This window comes from Python bivittatus, unplaced genomic scaffold, assembly GCF_059951505.1.
Source record: "Python bivittatus isolate LINGU-HERP-01145 unplaced genomic scaffold, Pbiv_v1 ctg000810_np1212, whole genome shotgun sequence".
Taxonomy (NCBI): domain Eukaryota; kingdom Metazoa; phylum Chordata; class Lepidosauria; order Squamata; family Pythonidae; genus Python; species Python bivittatus.
In genome coordinates, this window is record NW_028277111.1 from 4930386 (window position 1) to 4944388 (window position 14003).

The 14003-nt window shown below is 45.2% G+C and overlaps 2 protein-coding genes and 1 pseudogene across 3 annotated transcripts; 1 reads left to right on the forward strand and 2 right to left on the reverse strand.

Moving 5' to 3' along the window:
• Window positions 1–1146: 1146 nt before the first annotated feature.
• LOC103049068 (uncharacterized) lies at window positions 1147–2623 on the reverse strand. The gene has a single exon (XM_088129760.1). The coding sequence runs from the start codon at window positions 2588–2590 to the stop codon at window positions 1283–1285; it is 1308 nt and encodes a 435-aa protein (XP_087985886.1). The 5' UTR covers window positions 2591–2623; the 3' UTR covers window positions 1147–1282.
• Window positions 2624–2869: 246 nt separating this feature from the next.
• Window positions 2870–10447, reverse strand: LOC148213956 (uncharacterized). 2 transcript variants are annotated; one of them, XM_088129750.1, is made up of 6 exons: window positions 10292–10447; window positions 6414–6627; window positions 5643–5757; window positions 5448–5515; window positions 3919–4047; window positions 2870–3063 (listed from the first exon to the last, which is right to left on the reverse strand). In XM_088129750.1, exons 2-6 carry the CDS (start codon window positions 6513–6515, stop codon window positions 3016–3018), a joined length of 462 nt encoding a protein of 153 aa, XP_087985876.1. In that variant the 5' UTR covers window positions 6516–6627; window positions 10292–10447; the 3' UTR covers window positions 2870–3015. The 2 variants fall into 2 exon arrangements, with proteins under 2 accessions (XP_087985876.1, XP_087985875.1); XM_088129749.1 differs by having other exon boundaries at window positions 10148–10414.
• Window positions 7499–8437, forward strand: LOC148213957 (interferon regulatory factor 1 pseudogene; annotated as a pseudogene).
• Window positions 10448–14003: the final 3556 nt, after the last annotated feature.

The window sequence follows — 14003 nt, forward strand, 5'->3', positions numbered from 1 at the left end:
CGCTGGCTGAAAACGCCTGCCTCTTCCTCCCGCTGACCGCTGCATACACGGATATTTCAACCGCCAGATTGTCATCGCTGAACAGCAGCATAAGTATTGGGTCTCCACGTCTGTGCTTCATGACTGGCAAGGGAGATTCCCTGTCTCCACAAAGCCATTGAATGACTCAAAAATTGGTGACTTTTTCGACTTTGTCAGAGGGCGGATGCAAATTCAGCACTCTCTAATAATCAACCAAAACTCTAAATGTCCTTTTATTGTTGTCTACAATTCATACAATGGGCAGGTAAAGCCCCTTAAGTGAAACTCAGGGCATCCTTCGGAGGGCTGGGCAGGCTGATTGCAAGAGAGCTCGCAGGGGTGGACTGCCCAGTTTTCAACCGCCTGAGCCGTTTTTCTTCTCCCTCCTGGAGACATTTGCTCTTTTAATTTCGTTGATAATTCAATTCAACTCCAGTGCAGTAGGGTGCCTGGCCTCAGACTTCTCCCTTCTAAAGTTCCTACCAATTTCACCTCTCTTGGAATCCGGGCATCACCTTTTCCAAGAATTCCTTGAGGGCCGGCATTTCTTCACACCTTTCCAGGAACAAGAGATCTCCCCTATAAGGGAACTCCTGGGGAAACCCAAGCATGGCTGCCCCACAGATGATCCTCTTGTGTATCTGGCTCTGGAAAATCAGCTCTTCTCTCTCCTTCAAGCAACCGCCTCCATGTTTATTCCCAGCTGGGAGAGGAACCTAGTAAGGTTTCTTTCTAACGCTGGGATAAATGTAAACGTAATAAAAAATAAATTTCTCTTATTGGGGTGCATAGCATTGGCCACTTAAAATAACAGTACATTCAAAAATCCAGTCCAAAATTAAAACGGCCCTTTTATTTTTATTGGTACATTAATTTCCCTTGGGCTGCCAGTTCTGAGGGTCAGGATAAAGGAAATCATCTTTTCCCAGTTCAGTGTACACAAATAGAAAATGTATAGCTTTAAACAACTAAATCTAGAATTTACATGGATTCTCACTGAAACAGATCTGTGAATGGGAAATTAGGTCATTCCTCCTCCTGAAGCTCTTTCCATGCTCCACACATGTATATGGTTCCTCCCCTGTGTGGATCCTTTTATGGGAACTAAGATTGCTGCTAGTACTAAAGCTCTTTCCACACTTCATCCACTTTTATGGCTTCTCCCGTGTGGATTCTTTTATGGGAAGTAAGTTCAATGTTTTGAATAAATGTCTTTCCACACTCCATGCATTTTTATTACTTCTCCCCTGTGTTGATCATTTTATGGGAATTCAGATGACCTTTCTGAGTAAAATCTTTCCACACCCGGTGCATTTATATGGTTTCTCCCCGTGTGGATCATTTTATGGACAATAAGATGACTGCTTCTTCTGAAGCTCATTCCACACTCCATGCATGCATGTGGTTTCTCCATTGTGTGGATCCTGTTATGGGAAGTAAGATCACTGCTAGTAATAAAGCTCTTTCCACACTCCATGCATTTATATGGTTTCTCTCCTGGGTGGATCCTGTTATGGGAAGTAAGATCACTGCTAGTAGCAAAGCTCTTTCCACACTCCATGCATTTATATGGTTTCTCCCCTGTGTGGACCCTTTTATGGGAAGTGAGATCACTGCTACTAGTAAAGCTCTTTCCACACTCCAGGCATTTATATGGCTTCTCCCCTGTGTGGATCCATTTATGGGAGGTAAGGTGACTGCTATTAGTAAAGTTCTTTCCACACTCCATACATTTATATGGCTTCTCCCCTGTGTGGATGCTGTTATGGGAATTAAGATCCCTGCTAGTAGAAAAGCTCTTTCCACACTCCATGCATTTATATGGTTTCTCCCCTGTGTGGACCCTTTTATGGGAAGTGAGATCACTGCTACTAGTAAAGCTCTTTCCACACTCCAGGCATTTATATGGTTTCTCCCCTGTGTGGACCCTTTTATGGGAAGTGAGATCACTGCTACTAGTAAAGCTCTTTCCACACTCCAGGCATTTATATGGCTTCTCCCCTGTGTGGATCCATTTATGGGAGGTAAGGTGACTGCTATTAGTAAAGTTCTTTCCACACTCCATACATTTATATGGCTTCTCCCCTGTGTGGATGCTGTTATGGGAATTAAGATCCCTGCTAGTAGAAAAGCTCTTTCCACACTCCATGCATTTATATGGTTTCTCCCCTGTGTGGACCCTTTTATGGGAAGTGAGATCACTGCTACTAGTAAAGCTCTTTCCACACTCCAGGCATTTATATGGCTTCTCCCCTGTGTGGACCCTTTTATGGGAAGTGAGATCACTGCTATTAGTAAAGTTCTTTCCACACTCCATGCACTTATATGGCTTCTCCCCTGTGTGGATGCTGTTATGGGAATTAAGATCCCTGCTAGTAGAAAAGCTCTTTCCACAATCCAGGGATTTCTTTCGTTTTTCTCCTGTGTGCATATTTTTATGTCTGACAAGGGATGTATTTTGAGAGAAGCTCTTTCCACACTCCAAGCATTTATATGGCTTCTCCCCTGTGTGGACCCTTTTATGGACAATAAGATGACTGCTTCTTCTGAAGCTCTTTCCACACTCCATGCATTCATGCGGTTTCCCCCCTCTGTGGATCCTGATATGCCTTGTAAGGGATGTACTTTCACAGAAGCTCTTTCCACACTCTATGCACTTACATGGCTTCTCCCCTGTCTGGAACGTTTTATGAGACGTAAAGGACCCATTTTCACAGGAAAGAGTGAAGGTCCAATTGTGATTTTTTCCATTGTCTCTGCAGATATAATCTTCTCCTTTGGTTTGGGTTGGAGAGTGTTCATTTACCACTAATTTGTCTTTTAATAGTCTTATACTTTTTCCCATATACCTTTCCTTTATTTTTCCTTCTTGGGCAAGAAAGCCTTGCGTCTCAGCATCCATGGAGCTTTCCTGTTTCCAACTATTTGACTGGCTTCCCTCATGACTTTCTAGTTGCATCTCCAGTTCCTTGTCCCTTCCGCCTCCATGCCTGATCATTTGGAATTTTTCACTGGGATCTTTATTCTCATAGCGATGACCACCTGCAAAGGAAAAGAGAAATGAAAATTATAGCAAGGTTGGGAGAAAAGATCAAACTGTAGGATTTGCATGTTTGCATGGTTACAATGGCATGGTATAGAATGGATAATTTCTATCTTCATGAGCTATAAAAGTTTTGAAAACCTCTACAGCATCTGGTTTGTTTATAATTATCCTTCTATAGTCAAACCTTTCCCAGAGTCAGTGTTGAATTCAGGAAGAATCCGGGGAAACATCCAAGGAGGCATTAGGAGAAAACCTAACATTTATTGGAGGGGGGTCAATAACGGGAACGACCAGTGAGAACTAAATCAATTTTGAAATTCGTCCTTTTCTTCCTACCCAAAATACCTTCCATTTGCTATTCATTTTTCAAATGACAAAATCACATGGTTGCAGAGAAAAAAAATTCTAGAGCTCTTCTATGAACCCTAAACAGCACGTTTGCAATGGAAAAACAGCACCATTTTGCCCTTAACCCCAAGGCTCAGGATAGAAATCAAAAGGAAGACAAGTCAACAGCCTGAAGAAATGAGAATCCTTCAGAGGACAGACAGGGAAGCATTTGGGCCCAAAGAGCTGAAATCAGTGTGATGGAGTTGAGCATCTCCTCAATCCAAGGGAATAGTTTTTCATTGATACGTTTAAACAGAAATGGAAAAATTCCCCAGATCAGAAATGCATCAAAGCAGAGAGTCATTGACCTCCTTCCTTCCTTAGAGCAGGAGAAGGCCAGATCTTTTCCTTCTCCCTGCCAAGAGGTGACATCTGGTTGGAGATTTTCTTAATAAGATGTAGCTGATGGCAGGTAACTAAGTCATCCCAAACTCTCTGATGGGAGAGAAGGAAACCCTTACCCAGAGAGACCACATTGCGATAATTTTCCAGCATGACTTCCCAATGCAGCGATTTTGGCGAGGATCCAACTCAGACCACTCCTCCTCGGAGAAATACACAGCCACCTCCTCGAAGGACACAAAACCCTCCTGAACAAAGAAAGAAAAAAGAACAGAACAGGCCCGGAGGATTTGCAAGATCTGTCCTGTTCCTCACAAATTCTGAAAGCAAAGATACGCACCAAGTTGAATGGCTGGGCTTTGTGGGATTCCAAGGTTTAGGTGAGAAAATGGAAAGAGCCAAAACTTTGACTGAAGAAATATCTGAGGCAGGGCTGTTCAACTCGACTGCTTCTACAGGACTTTCAGTGCCACTTAGTGATAGCAACCCCAATTTCCTTCTGAATCGATCCATCAGTTGATCCATTCACCCGTCTTGAAAGGACTCTCACCTTCTTGAGCGAAGGAACTGGTAGATGGGCTTCAGAAACGCCACCTATCAGTGTCTCCAATCCTTCCTGTGTTTGCAGAAGGAAATCGGGGGGCAGGGGGATTCTTTCTAGCATTTCAGCAAATTTCTTACGGTGTCCCCAGAAGGACCAATCGTGCCCATGCTCAAGAACTCCATGAAAATCCTGGGAGAGCAAAGCCAGGGATTTGGGTGGGGGGCCATTAATATCCAGAGGTACACAAGCCAGGTTCTTCTCCTCCTCAGACTGCAAGAAAGGTGCTAGTAGTCTGAGCCATTGGCTGAATGGGAGACAAGAAAGCTGAGACAATTTTCTGGGAAGGACATTTCGCAGCCTTTGCCCGGCTGGATTCCTTGGCCTCCAAATCAATGCACAAATTAGAGGATTAGAAATTACTTTGGAAGTCAAAAAGGCCGTGATTATATCGTGTTTCAGAACAATTTCACTTATAGACTCTTTTCTCTGGCCACTTTCATTGGATTTTAATAGCCTGTCTTATGTCTTAATCTGATGTGCTGATATTTCTTATCACTGGTTGGAAACAAGGCTTTTTTAAAATGCTCTTTCAGAACAATTTCACTTATAGACTTTTCTATCTGGCCATCTTCATTGGATTTTATCTTATGTCTTAATCTGATGTGCCAGTCTGAGTATTTAGTTATTTTTGAGCAGCCTTGCACAATTCCAACTCAAAGAATGAAAAAACGAATGGGTCTCTGTTTAGCGGTTCCTAATAATATTATTCCCATCTCTTGAGAAAGTTTTCCATAAATTAATTATTGTAGACTAATAGCAGGAAGAGTAAGTAGCAAAAGGAGAGTTAGGTACTAGTCTTTAAAAAAAAAGATATCCTAATAAGAATCTCAGGGAGAAAGTATAAACCAATTTGTATCCCAACCAAAGACTTCAGGGCAGGCTGACCTGACTGATAGCAACCTGAATCTTCCATTCCCCATTCAATGTTGCTGAAGTACAAGAAAACACCCAGGCCCACAAAAGGGGGAAAAATGGAAGGAGAGAGCTTGACTGCCTGAAGGAAAGGGAAAATAGAAATCTAATAGATAAATTTCCTCCTCTTACTTGAGCTGGAGGTTCAGCCCCTGTTTCAGCTCCACCAGAAAGAGCAGACATCTTTGTTCGAGTCTTCCCTGTGAGGGAGAGAGAATTTTAAAGTGCAGAATTAACAAAATAGGAGGAGGCATTCTAGAGAAGAGAAGAGATAGAGAAGATGAGACAGCTGGGATCTCTCTGGGGAATGGGAGGGCCTTCGATTACCTCCTGAGGTGTCCTCACTTGGATCTTCCTGAGAGATCCTCCTGAAAGACAGCTCCTGAGGGGGACTGGATGGATTCCTCCTTCCCTCAGGATCTCTGATGTCCACAGCGAAGGACTTGAAATAGTAGGCAGGAGAAAAGAAGAAGAATTAACAGACATGACATGACATGAAGTGGATTCTTGTTCTCTGAACACAACTTCAAAGCCCCCAGTGTCCTTCAGTGAGGCTGGAAAGTGAGAAAGGAACAGCTGTCCCAAATCTATCTTCTAGAATGGATTACTGAAGAATGTTCCACAAGAATCATTGAAACATCTCTACATATTAGGAATGCCAGAGAACTCTCTTGAAGAGGGGTCAGGAATTCAAATGCATTGTTTATTCCATTCAGACCCCTTCTGGGCTCCCAAAATAAAGGTCTCCCACCTGCAACTCGACCTGCTCCTTCTGCTCCTCCGCCTGGCTCAGGAGGAAGCCTTCTGCCAGGGCCACCACCTGGGAGCTGGTCTCTGCTCCGCACTCCCGCACCCAGCTCTCCATCGGCAGGTCCAGCATCTGCGCTTTTGTGTCTCTTTCTGGTCTCAACCACTGACTACAAAAGTAGGGGAGACAGCTGCAAAGCCCTCAGGGCCCTCAGCCTCCTGGATGCTCTTGAGGTTCTGGGGCTGAACGTCTGAACGGGTGGTTTCCTCCTCCAGGATCTTCTGCCCAGTTATTGCCCAGATCTCCCCACAGCTCCCAGGCTGGACAGCAGAAGGGCCTTCTCCACTTACCTCACTGGCTAAGGGTTGTATCTCCATTCTTTCTCTGTGCTGTAACGCAACTCCAAAGGGGTCCCAGGAATCTTGCGGCTCTCCAAATGCCTTTTCATTCATTGGGCTTTTCCTGTAGCCCAGGAATGACCCCAGCAGGCCATTCAGCCCTCTTTGCCCAAGAGAGAATTTTGTCTGTATGCGAAGACCTACAAAAGGCTTCCAGGTTCTGTGTCTGACATGGAAAAGAAAAGACATTCCAAGAATTAGAAAGTGATGGATTTCACCACTGAACAACACTCATCCCCATGGAAGGCACTATTTTTCTGAGCTGGTATAGGATGGCAGTGGCATTGATCAGATAGGTCCTGTGTTTATTTGTGTGTTTCTGTGTGTGTGTTGTAAAATATGGGATTGACTTCCATCAAGCACTTGGAATGCCCAATAAATGCTTATTGGAGCATTTTCTGTTTCTTTTTCTAAGAAGGGAGTGCTGGCTTTTTCAAAACCCATATCTACGTTTCCCTACAAACGGGAGTCACACAACATGTATGCCTAACCCCAAACCAGTTAACAAACTACAAAAGTTCAGTTCAGATAAAATGAAATGCCAATGAAATGACCGTGGCTTGGGATGTTCTAGTTCCCTTTCTTCAGGGTTTACTTTGGGAAGGTTGAAGAAGAGAATTATTTGAATTTTTAAAATTTGGCCGTATGGAAAGACATTTTGAGTCAGTGTGGTCTTTCCGCAATTCAATCAACTGTTTGCCCTGTCCGCCCGAGGCAAAAGCAAGTGGAAGGAAAAGGGCAACTGACTTTAGAAGAACCAGAGGAGGAATTTCCACTGCCATATGGAGGACCAAGTGTGCCTCCAATAGTATCCCAAGTGGTGCCACCTTCGCCACCCTCGGCACCCCCACCTCCTCAGCCGCCTCAGTTTTGGGGGAAATAATTGAACTTGCCAGTCTACCTCACACTAGGACGGGTCAGTCATATGGCCCCCTAGCTTTGCCACGTTTACGATGGCACCCCCTTGGCAAGTTCCTTTGGGGGATAATTTAGTTTTTATATATATACGTACACCTTTTACGACCAGTGATCTTTTAATTGGCAAAAAGGATTGCCACCTTACAGGAAGAGCCAGAATGTCGCAAGCAAGAATGCACATGAGGCCTTGGCTGGAATTGCACATTAATTCAAATAAAATTCCTGGACTTTTTTGGATCAATAAGGAAGAAAAGTTGTTCCAGATTCCTTGGAAACATGCAGCTAGGGAGGGGTGGGAATGAGAAAAAGATGCTTGTCTTTTCGAAAACTGGGCCATTCATACTGGGCGGTACAAAGAAGGTGGTGTACAGCCTGACCCAAAAACATGGAAGGCAAATTTCCGTTGTGCTATAGATTCCTTGCCTGATATTCAAGAGGTGAAGGATCAGAGAATTAGCAAAGGTCCCAGGACTATCCGAGTCTATAGGGTGCGGAACCCCACAGTGAAATCACAGAGAGAAATAAACAACAAGAGCCCAAGAAAGTTAGTGGACAATAATAAGGCAGAAGAGACAGCTGCAGCAACAGACAGCATTCAGTTACCCGATGACCATAGCGGTTATGTGCTTGCCAGCCACCCAGTAGAGGAAATGGAAGTGGGGGGGGGGTACGTTAGGTCTTCCACATGTGAGTTAGACAATTTTGACTTCAGGAATTGCCAACTGGAAGTTTCACCCATCACTTCTGATGAGGAGGATAACTTTAATTCTCCATTCCCTAGCGACCCAGATGGGACTCCCCATGACTGTTTCCAAGCATTTGAAGCAGTTACCGGGATCCGCCCGGACCTAAAATTTGAGCCCTTTTATGATATAAGACACCAGTTTTTGACTGATGGGCCCTCCTTTTTGAAAGAGGGGCAGCCTGCTGCCCAAGGGCTCACCCTAGAGGTCCCCCTGTCCCCTAACTGTGAGATAAATGTGGATGGTCCTGATATGGAAACCGCCCAACGGGAACAAGAAGGCATCTTACAAAGATGGGATCCGACGTTTTATTGACCTAGACCCCGAGGCGCCCCAGAATGAGATTTTTTGAAAATGACCTTTGTCGGACAAAGTGCCCCAATATTAGGAAGAAGTTCTAGAAATTTGAGGCCCCCATTATGCAAAACCTTGAAACCCTGATTCAGATGGCATTCTCAGTTTACGCCCCGCTATCAGATGAGTGTGAATGCCCCCGAGTCTCACTCTGACATGTACTGACGAGGCTCCGGAGAACTTTGTTCTAGTGGAGCTCCAAGTCAGGGGAAAGTTTTATTCCTTTCTGGTGGACACTGGAACAATATACAGTGTTTTGACTGACCCTGATATCCCCTGTTTAAAATTTTAATTTACCCCCATTGTGGGAGTTTTTGGAAAATCTGAAAAAGCACCCTAGAGTGTTTTTTTTATAAATATCCAACACGAGAGATTCCTCTTTGGAACACTCCTTTCCTAGTCTTGCCTCAATGTCCTGTAAATCTTTTGGGACGTAACCTCCTTGGAAAATTGGGAGCTTCACTCCAATGTACCCCAGAGGGGGTAAGCCTGGAAATTCCACCAGATAGAGTCTATTTATGTTTCCTTGAGGCAGCAATAATTAAACTTTTTGCCTTAAAAGGAGTGAACCCAGACATTTGGTACTAGAGAATACCTGGGCTTGCGAAGTTTGCCGTGCCTCATGTGCCTAAGTTGTCGCCAGATACCAGTCCAGTGTGACTGTGTCCAGTTAAAAGGGAGGCACGATTGGCAATAAAGCCATTTATTAACCTGTTTTTGGATCATGGCATTTTAAAAATTGTCCATTCGCCATGGTCAACGCCAATTTTCCCTGTACCCAAGTCTGATGGTTCTTGGAGAAGGGTCCAGAATCTCCAAGAAGTAAATCTTTGCATCCAGGCTCTTCGTCCTGTGGTGGCCAACCCCTATACCCTGCTGACTACCCTTTCCCATCGCCAGCAGTGGTACACAGTAATTGATTTGAAGGATGCCTTTTTTTGCATCCCCTTGGCTGTTGAGAGTCAAGCATATTTTGCCTCTGAGTGGGAAGACCCTGAGTCCGGCCACAAATGTCAACTCACATGGACTAGACTTCCCCAAGGCTATAAAAATAGTCCAACAGGTTTTGCCGCTGCCCTTTTGGCCAACCTGAAGACCTGCTTCTGGCAGCAGAGACTGAAAAGGAATTAACTGAAACCTCCATTCAGCTCTTAAACCATTTGGCCCATAGAGGATATACAGTGTCCCAGAAGAAGGTACAGTGGGTCCAACCAAAAGTCCAATACCTGGGACACGTTTTAGGAAAAGGCAGGAGACTACTCCACCCAAGTAGGATTCAAGCCATCTCATCGCTGCCTATTCCATGCAACCAACGACAAATTAGGACCTTCTTGGGAATTACAGGATATGCCAGGCTGTGGATTCCAATGTATCCATTGATTGCCAAGCCATTATACCCACTCTTCCATAAAGATTCAACATAAAGATTGAACAGGACATTTCAGAACCTGGAAGACTCTTAAGGACTTTTTGATAAAAACTGCTGCTTGGGATGTTCTAGTTCCCTTTCTCCAGGGTTTGCTTTTAAGAGCCAAGTCACACCAGGACATCCAGGCAGGTTCAGACAACCTGCCCGAAGCCCAAACACATCCCCCAAGGACAGGGGCCGAGTTCGCACAAAGCACAGGGCTTGCAGGAAGGAAGCTGAAGAGGATCTCCTGGTTCACTCACCCTCCTAAGACGTGTCGAACTGCAGAGGATCCAGCCCTATTTCAGCCTCATCAGCGCATGGTGAGAATGCAGGCACAATCTCTAGCCCTCCTTCCTCGCAAGGTTTTTCTTCTTTCCTGCTGGAGATTTGCAGTGCAAACTCACCTTCCTCCCCCAGGGCCTCCTCTGGATCTCTTCCCTGCAAGATTTTCCTGCAGCCTTTTTACCTCCTGCGAAGCTCAAAGGGTTAGAGAGAGAGAGCGCAGCTTCCTAGATAGGGAAGTCATAGTGATGTCACTCTTTTTCCCAACCTCCTCTGGAAAGCCATGTGTGGCCGTTTCCTCCAATGGCCCAACCTTGAAGCGCATGGTGTTCCCCTCTCTTCACAGAGGGGGCCCCCTGGTGGATGCCTTGTGCAATGCAGGACCTCATGCAAAGAGGGGAGAAAGGCTGTTATTTCCATGGGGTCAGGTGGAAAGGGGTGCGGTATCCCCCCCCCATCAGGAAGCCTTCTCCATCCAGCTGCTTTGGACAACTTTAGAACATCTCCAACCTTGCATTTTTAAGAGAGGTTCTGGAGAAAGTTGCGTCCCCAGGTAGAGGGGGCAGATATAGCAAAGCAGCAGACAGGAAATGGAATTCAGCATTTTTCTTGCTTAAGAGAGTAAAAATAATCCTGTCTTGATTCTGCATCCCATAAAAGAGGTCAGTGGGAAACTCTGACAGGCTTTCAAGCTGCTGTCCTTGTGCCCCACGAGAACATCGCAGAGCTCCAACAGGCTCTGTGGTGTCCAATTCCTGACCTGGCTTGCCTGAAAGGGCTGATGCTCTGCAACTGCAGAGAGCCTTAGAGGAAGCCGACGATTTGGCTCCTTGGCAATTGGTTTCTGGCTGGGATGCAGGATGGAATTGCATTGGTTGCACTTATGGATGACTTATGGAGAGACCAGGATTGGGGGAGTGCAGTCCTCAAAGATCTTTCAGTGGCTTTCGGTACCCCTGACCATGGCCTTCTTCTGCAACGTGTCCGAGGGAATGCCCTGCTTTGCAGTGGTTCTCCTCCTTCCAGAGGTCCTGATGGTGGAAGTCTTCCCTGTCCTTCAAGCAACCGCTTGCGTGTTTATTCCTGGCTCAGAGGTGAATCTCGTAAGCTTTCTTTCTAACAATTTGGCAAGCCACCCAGGAGCCCGAGACTAACCGGGTCAACGGACCGAGCCTGGGCAACTTCACCCGGCCGGCACCGGACCATTTGTCTGGAGGGTGCAGTTCTGGACTCTGCCCACTTTGACACTGGTAGTAAAAGGAGTTTTGGTTATGAGCCAAAGAGTTCCTTGAACCTCCTGAGAACCTCTCTTGTCTCTATGGGGACAGCTTCGGATCACTCAAGGTTAGCGAAAAAGGCCTCCGGACTGACAAAGTTCAGGAAGGAAACAGGATTCAGAAATCCTGTTTTGCATTCTAAAACCCTTAATGTTTCAATACAGATATGTGTGTGTATTTATGTTTAAATACTAAATATGAAATATACATGTAGGTAATATATAAAATCTTCTGGCATAGCTAATACTCTAGTTGAAAACCTAAGGCTGCCCTTCTCCATAGCTCTGCCCTTCCGATTTATGTCTTCCTCTCTGCGCCTGGTTGCTCCAAAAATTCCTACTGAACCAACCTGGGGGTGGGGGTGGGAGGAAAAAGCACCACCAAGTATATCAATGATCAATAAAATCTGAATGATGACTGGAATTCTATACTTGTTGGTGTGCATTCCTGAGATGCCACATATTTAATATTTTTTAAATTACTTTTGTAGAGACCTCGTCTTGTATTTGATTTCTGTGTATTTCTCTTTTGGAACAGACCTTTCTCCTTTTCATTTCTCTTCTTGAGGCATGTGTGCTGGTGTACGGTTTGGAAAGCCAATTCACAACGTTATCGGGTGAAGCAAAGCCATACATATTTGAGCCACTGGAGTTGTGTGGGGGTAGGAAAACTAACTGTGTTCCCCCCCTCCAACAGATCTGGGATTCTGGGGCCTTTTTATAGAGCTCTGGGTCAGAGGAGAGGAAATCTCCAGAGCTCCAGTGGTCAGGAAGTGGCAACCTTCAGTAGAGGAAGACGGAAGTCTGTGTGGACTGCTTTGAACTGCTGGGAGTGGGTTTCAGTGAAGGCGGAAGGGCTGGCGAGGTTGCAGAAGAGGGAGGGCGAAGGGGCGAGGTGGTCTTTTGAAGGGCATCAGAAGACGCACCATGGACGGAAGCAAGGAAAAGGACATTGTATGTTGTAAGAGGGTTTGTGAGGGGTTAGTGTATTTGGAGTGGGGAAGATGAAGGTGGACGTCTGTTTACTGGCAACTCTGTCTGAGGGGCTGATCTCAAGGTGGGGAGGCAGTTGATCTAAATGCAGAGTTGCAAAAAGCAGCTATCAGCTCTTTGAACGACCCACCAGAAACGCTACCAAGAATTGGCCCAGGAAGAAGTGAAGGAGTGCATGTTCTTCTGTTTCCCTTTTTTTTCTTCCTGGCGCAGGAGAACATCTGGCCAGAAGTGAGGGTAGGGCTAAAGGTCTGAAGGCTCAAATACTATTCTAATGGCAAACATCTTTGCAACACGCTCCAGTATTTTGTAGTTTATACATGCTATTAGAAAATAACTCCAGCTCCATGGGATATGTTTTATTTGAGAAACATCAGGGGGAAACCCCAGTCCAATGTTTTTCAGGAGAATGTTATGAAAAGTCTCCTGCCCTTCTTATGGCTTTGGAGCATTATTTCCCTGAAGACAGAAGCCCTGAAGCAATCTTTTCCTTCCAGTCCATCAGACCTGAAGCTGGGGGGGGGGGGGGGGGATTTGCTTCCCCCTCTAATGTAAAAAAGGTAATTGCAGTAAATGGGCAATTTAAGTGTTTCTTTTTTAGGATAAAGATCTGCATTTCAAATGTTTTCTTCTGCAATTTTATTTTCTTCCAACTGCTACTGTTAGGAAGAAGTGGTCACTTCTCTCAAGAAGACCTGAATTGCTGGGCTGCCCCCAAGAGTGCTTTGCATCTCCACCTTTATCAGCAATCTCATTCTCTGCTTTGCAAGAAGAATCCAGCCTTGGCCCCAAAGGGGGTCTTCCTGTCTTTTACTTTTAAACTAAAGGGGTTATGAGGAGAGGTTTACATGTTTCATCTTTCTCCCTCAATATGGACATTATGAACAAAAGGGAAAGAATTTGGACATTATGAACAAAAGGGAAACACTGGTATGGTCTATCTCAAAACAAATGAAAAAATTTTTTTAAGAACTTTTGGGTCTGGAAGCAATCAAGGTACTTTATAAATTCCAGTATCAATGTAGATTCCTTCTCACCAGCTTTTCAAGTTCTCATTCTAGAAAATTATTAGGAAGAAGAAACTAGTCCTTAGCAGCTGACATATATAACGTTTTCATCGAATTAGAAATGGGATGAGCAGTCCATGTTTTGTCTCAGGGCTGCTTGAATTCACCCACACCCTTTTACCGCATGAGGGCCTGCTATCTGGGCATGCATTTCTACAATTATGCTGACCTCTCAAGATTTGTCTTCCCTGTGGCACTAAGAGTCAGACTAGCAGCTTCATCTTACACTGCATGATCAAGGATCCCAGGAAGGTGATCCACTGGATCTGGGACTCGGCCACTCTCTGCCCTGTGAGGCAAAGCCAATCTTTGGAGATCTCTTGGGATACTGGCACTGGGCTTTCACAGGGAAGGCCTCCCAAAGCAGCCAGTCCACCTCCTCTCTGGCCACAAATGGTTGAAGGGGAGGAGACCACTATTAGGCCAAGCCATCCTGAAGCTCCATCAACGCTTTGTTGACCCCCACCTAGTCTATGCCCAATACCAAAACCTCCCCAG

Bases quoted from the DNA above. Each gene is read 5' to 3' on its own strand.
- LOC103049068 (XM_088129760.1), bottom strand. From the start codon at position 2,590: ATGGAGTGTGGAAAGAGCTTCAGAAGAAGCAGTCATCTTATTGTCCAT.
- LOC148213956 (XM_088129750.1), bottom strand. From the start codon at position 6,515: ATGAATGAAAAGGCATTTGGAGAGCCGCAAGATTCCTGGGACCCCTTT. The intron at 5,758-6,413 runs GTAAGTGGAGAA...TACTATTTCAAG, and splicing joins TACAACCCTTAGCCAGTGAG to TCCTTCGCTGTGGACATCAG. The intron at 4,048-5,447 runs GTAAGAGGAGGA...TTCTTTGTTCAG, and splicing joins GGGCTGAACCTCCAGCTCAA to GAGGGTTTTGTGTCCTTCGA.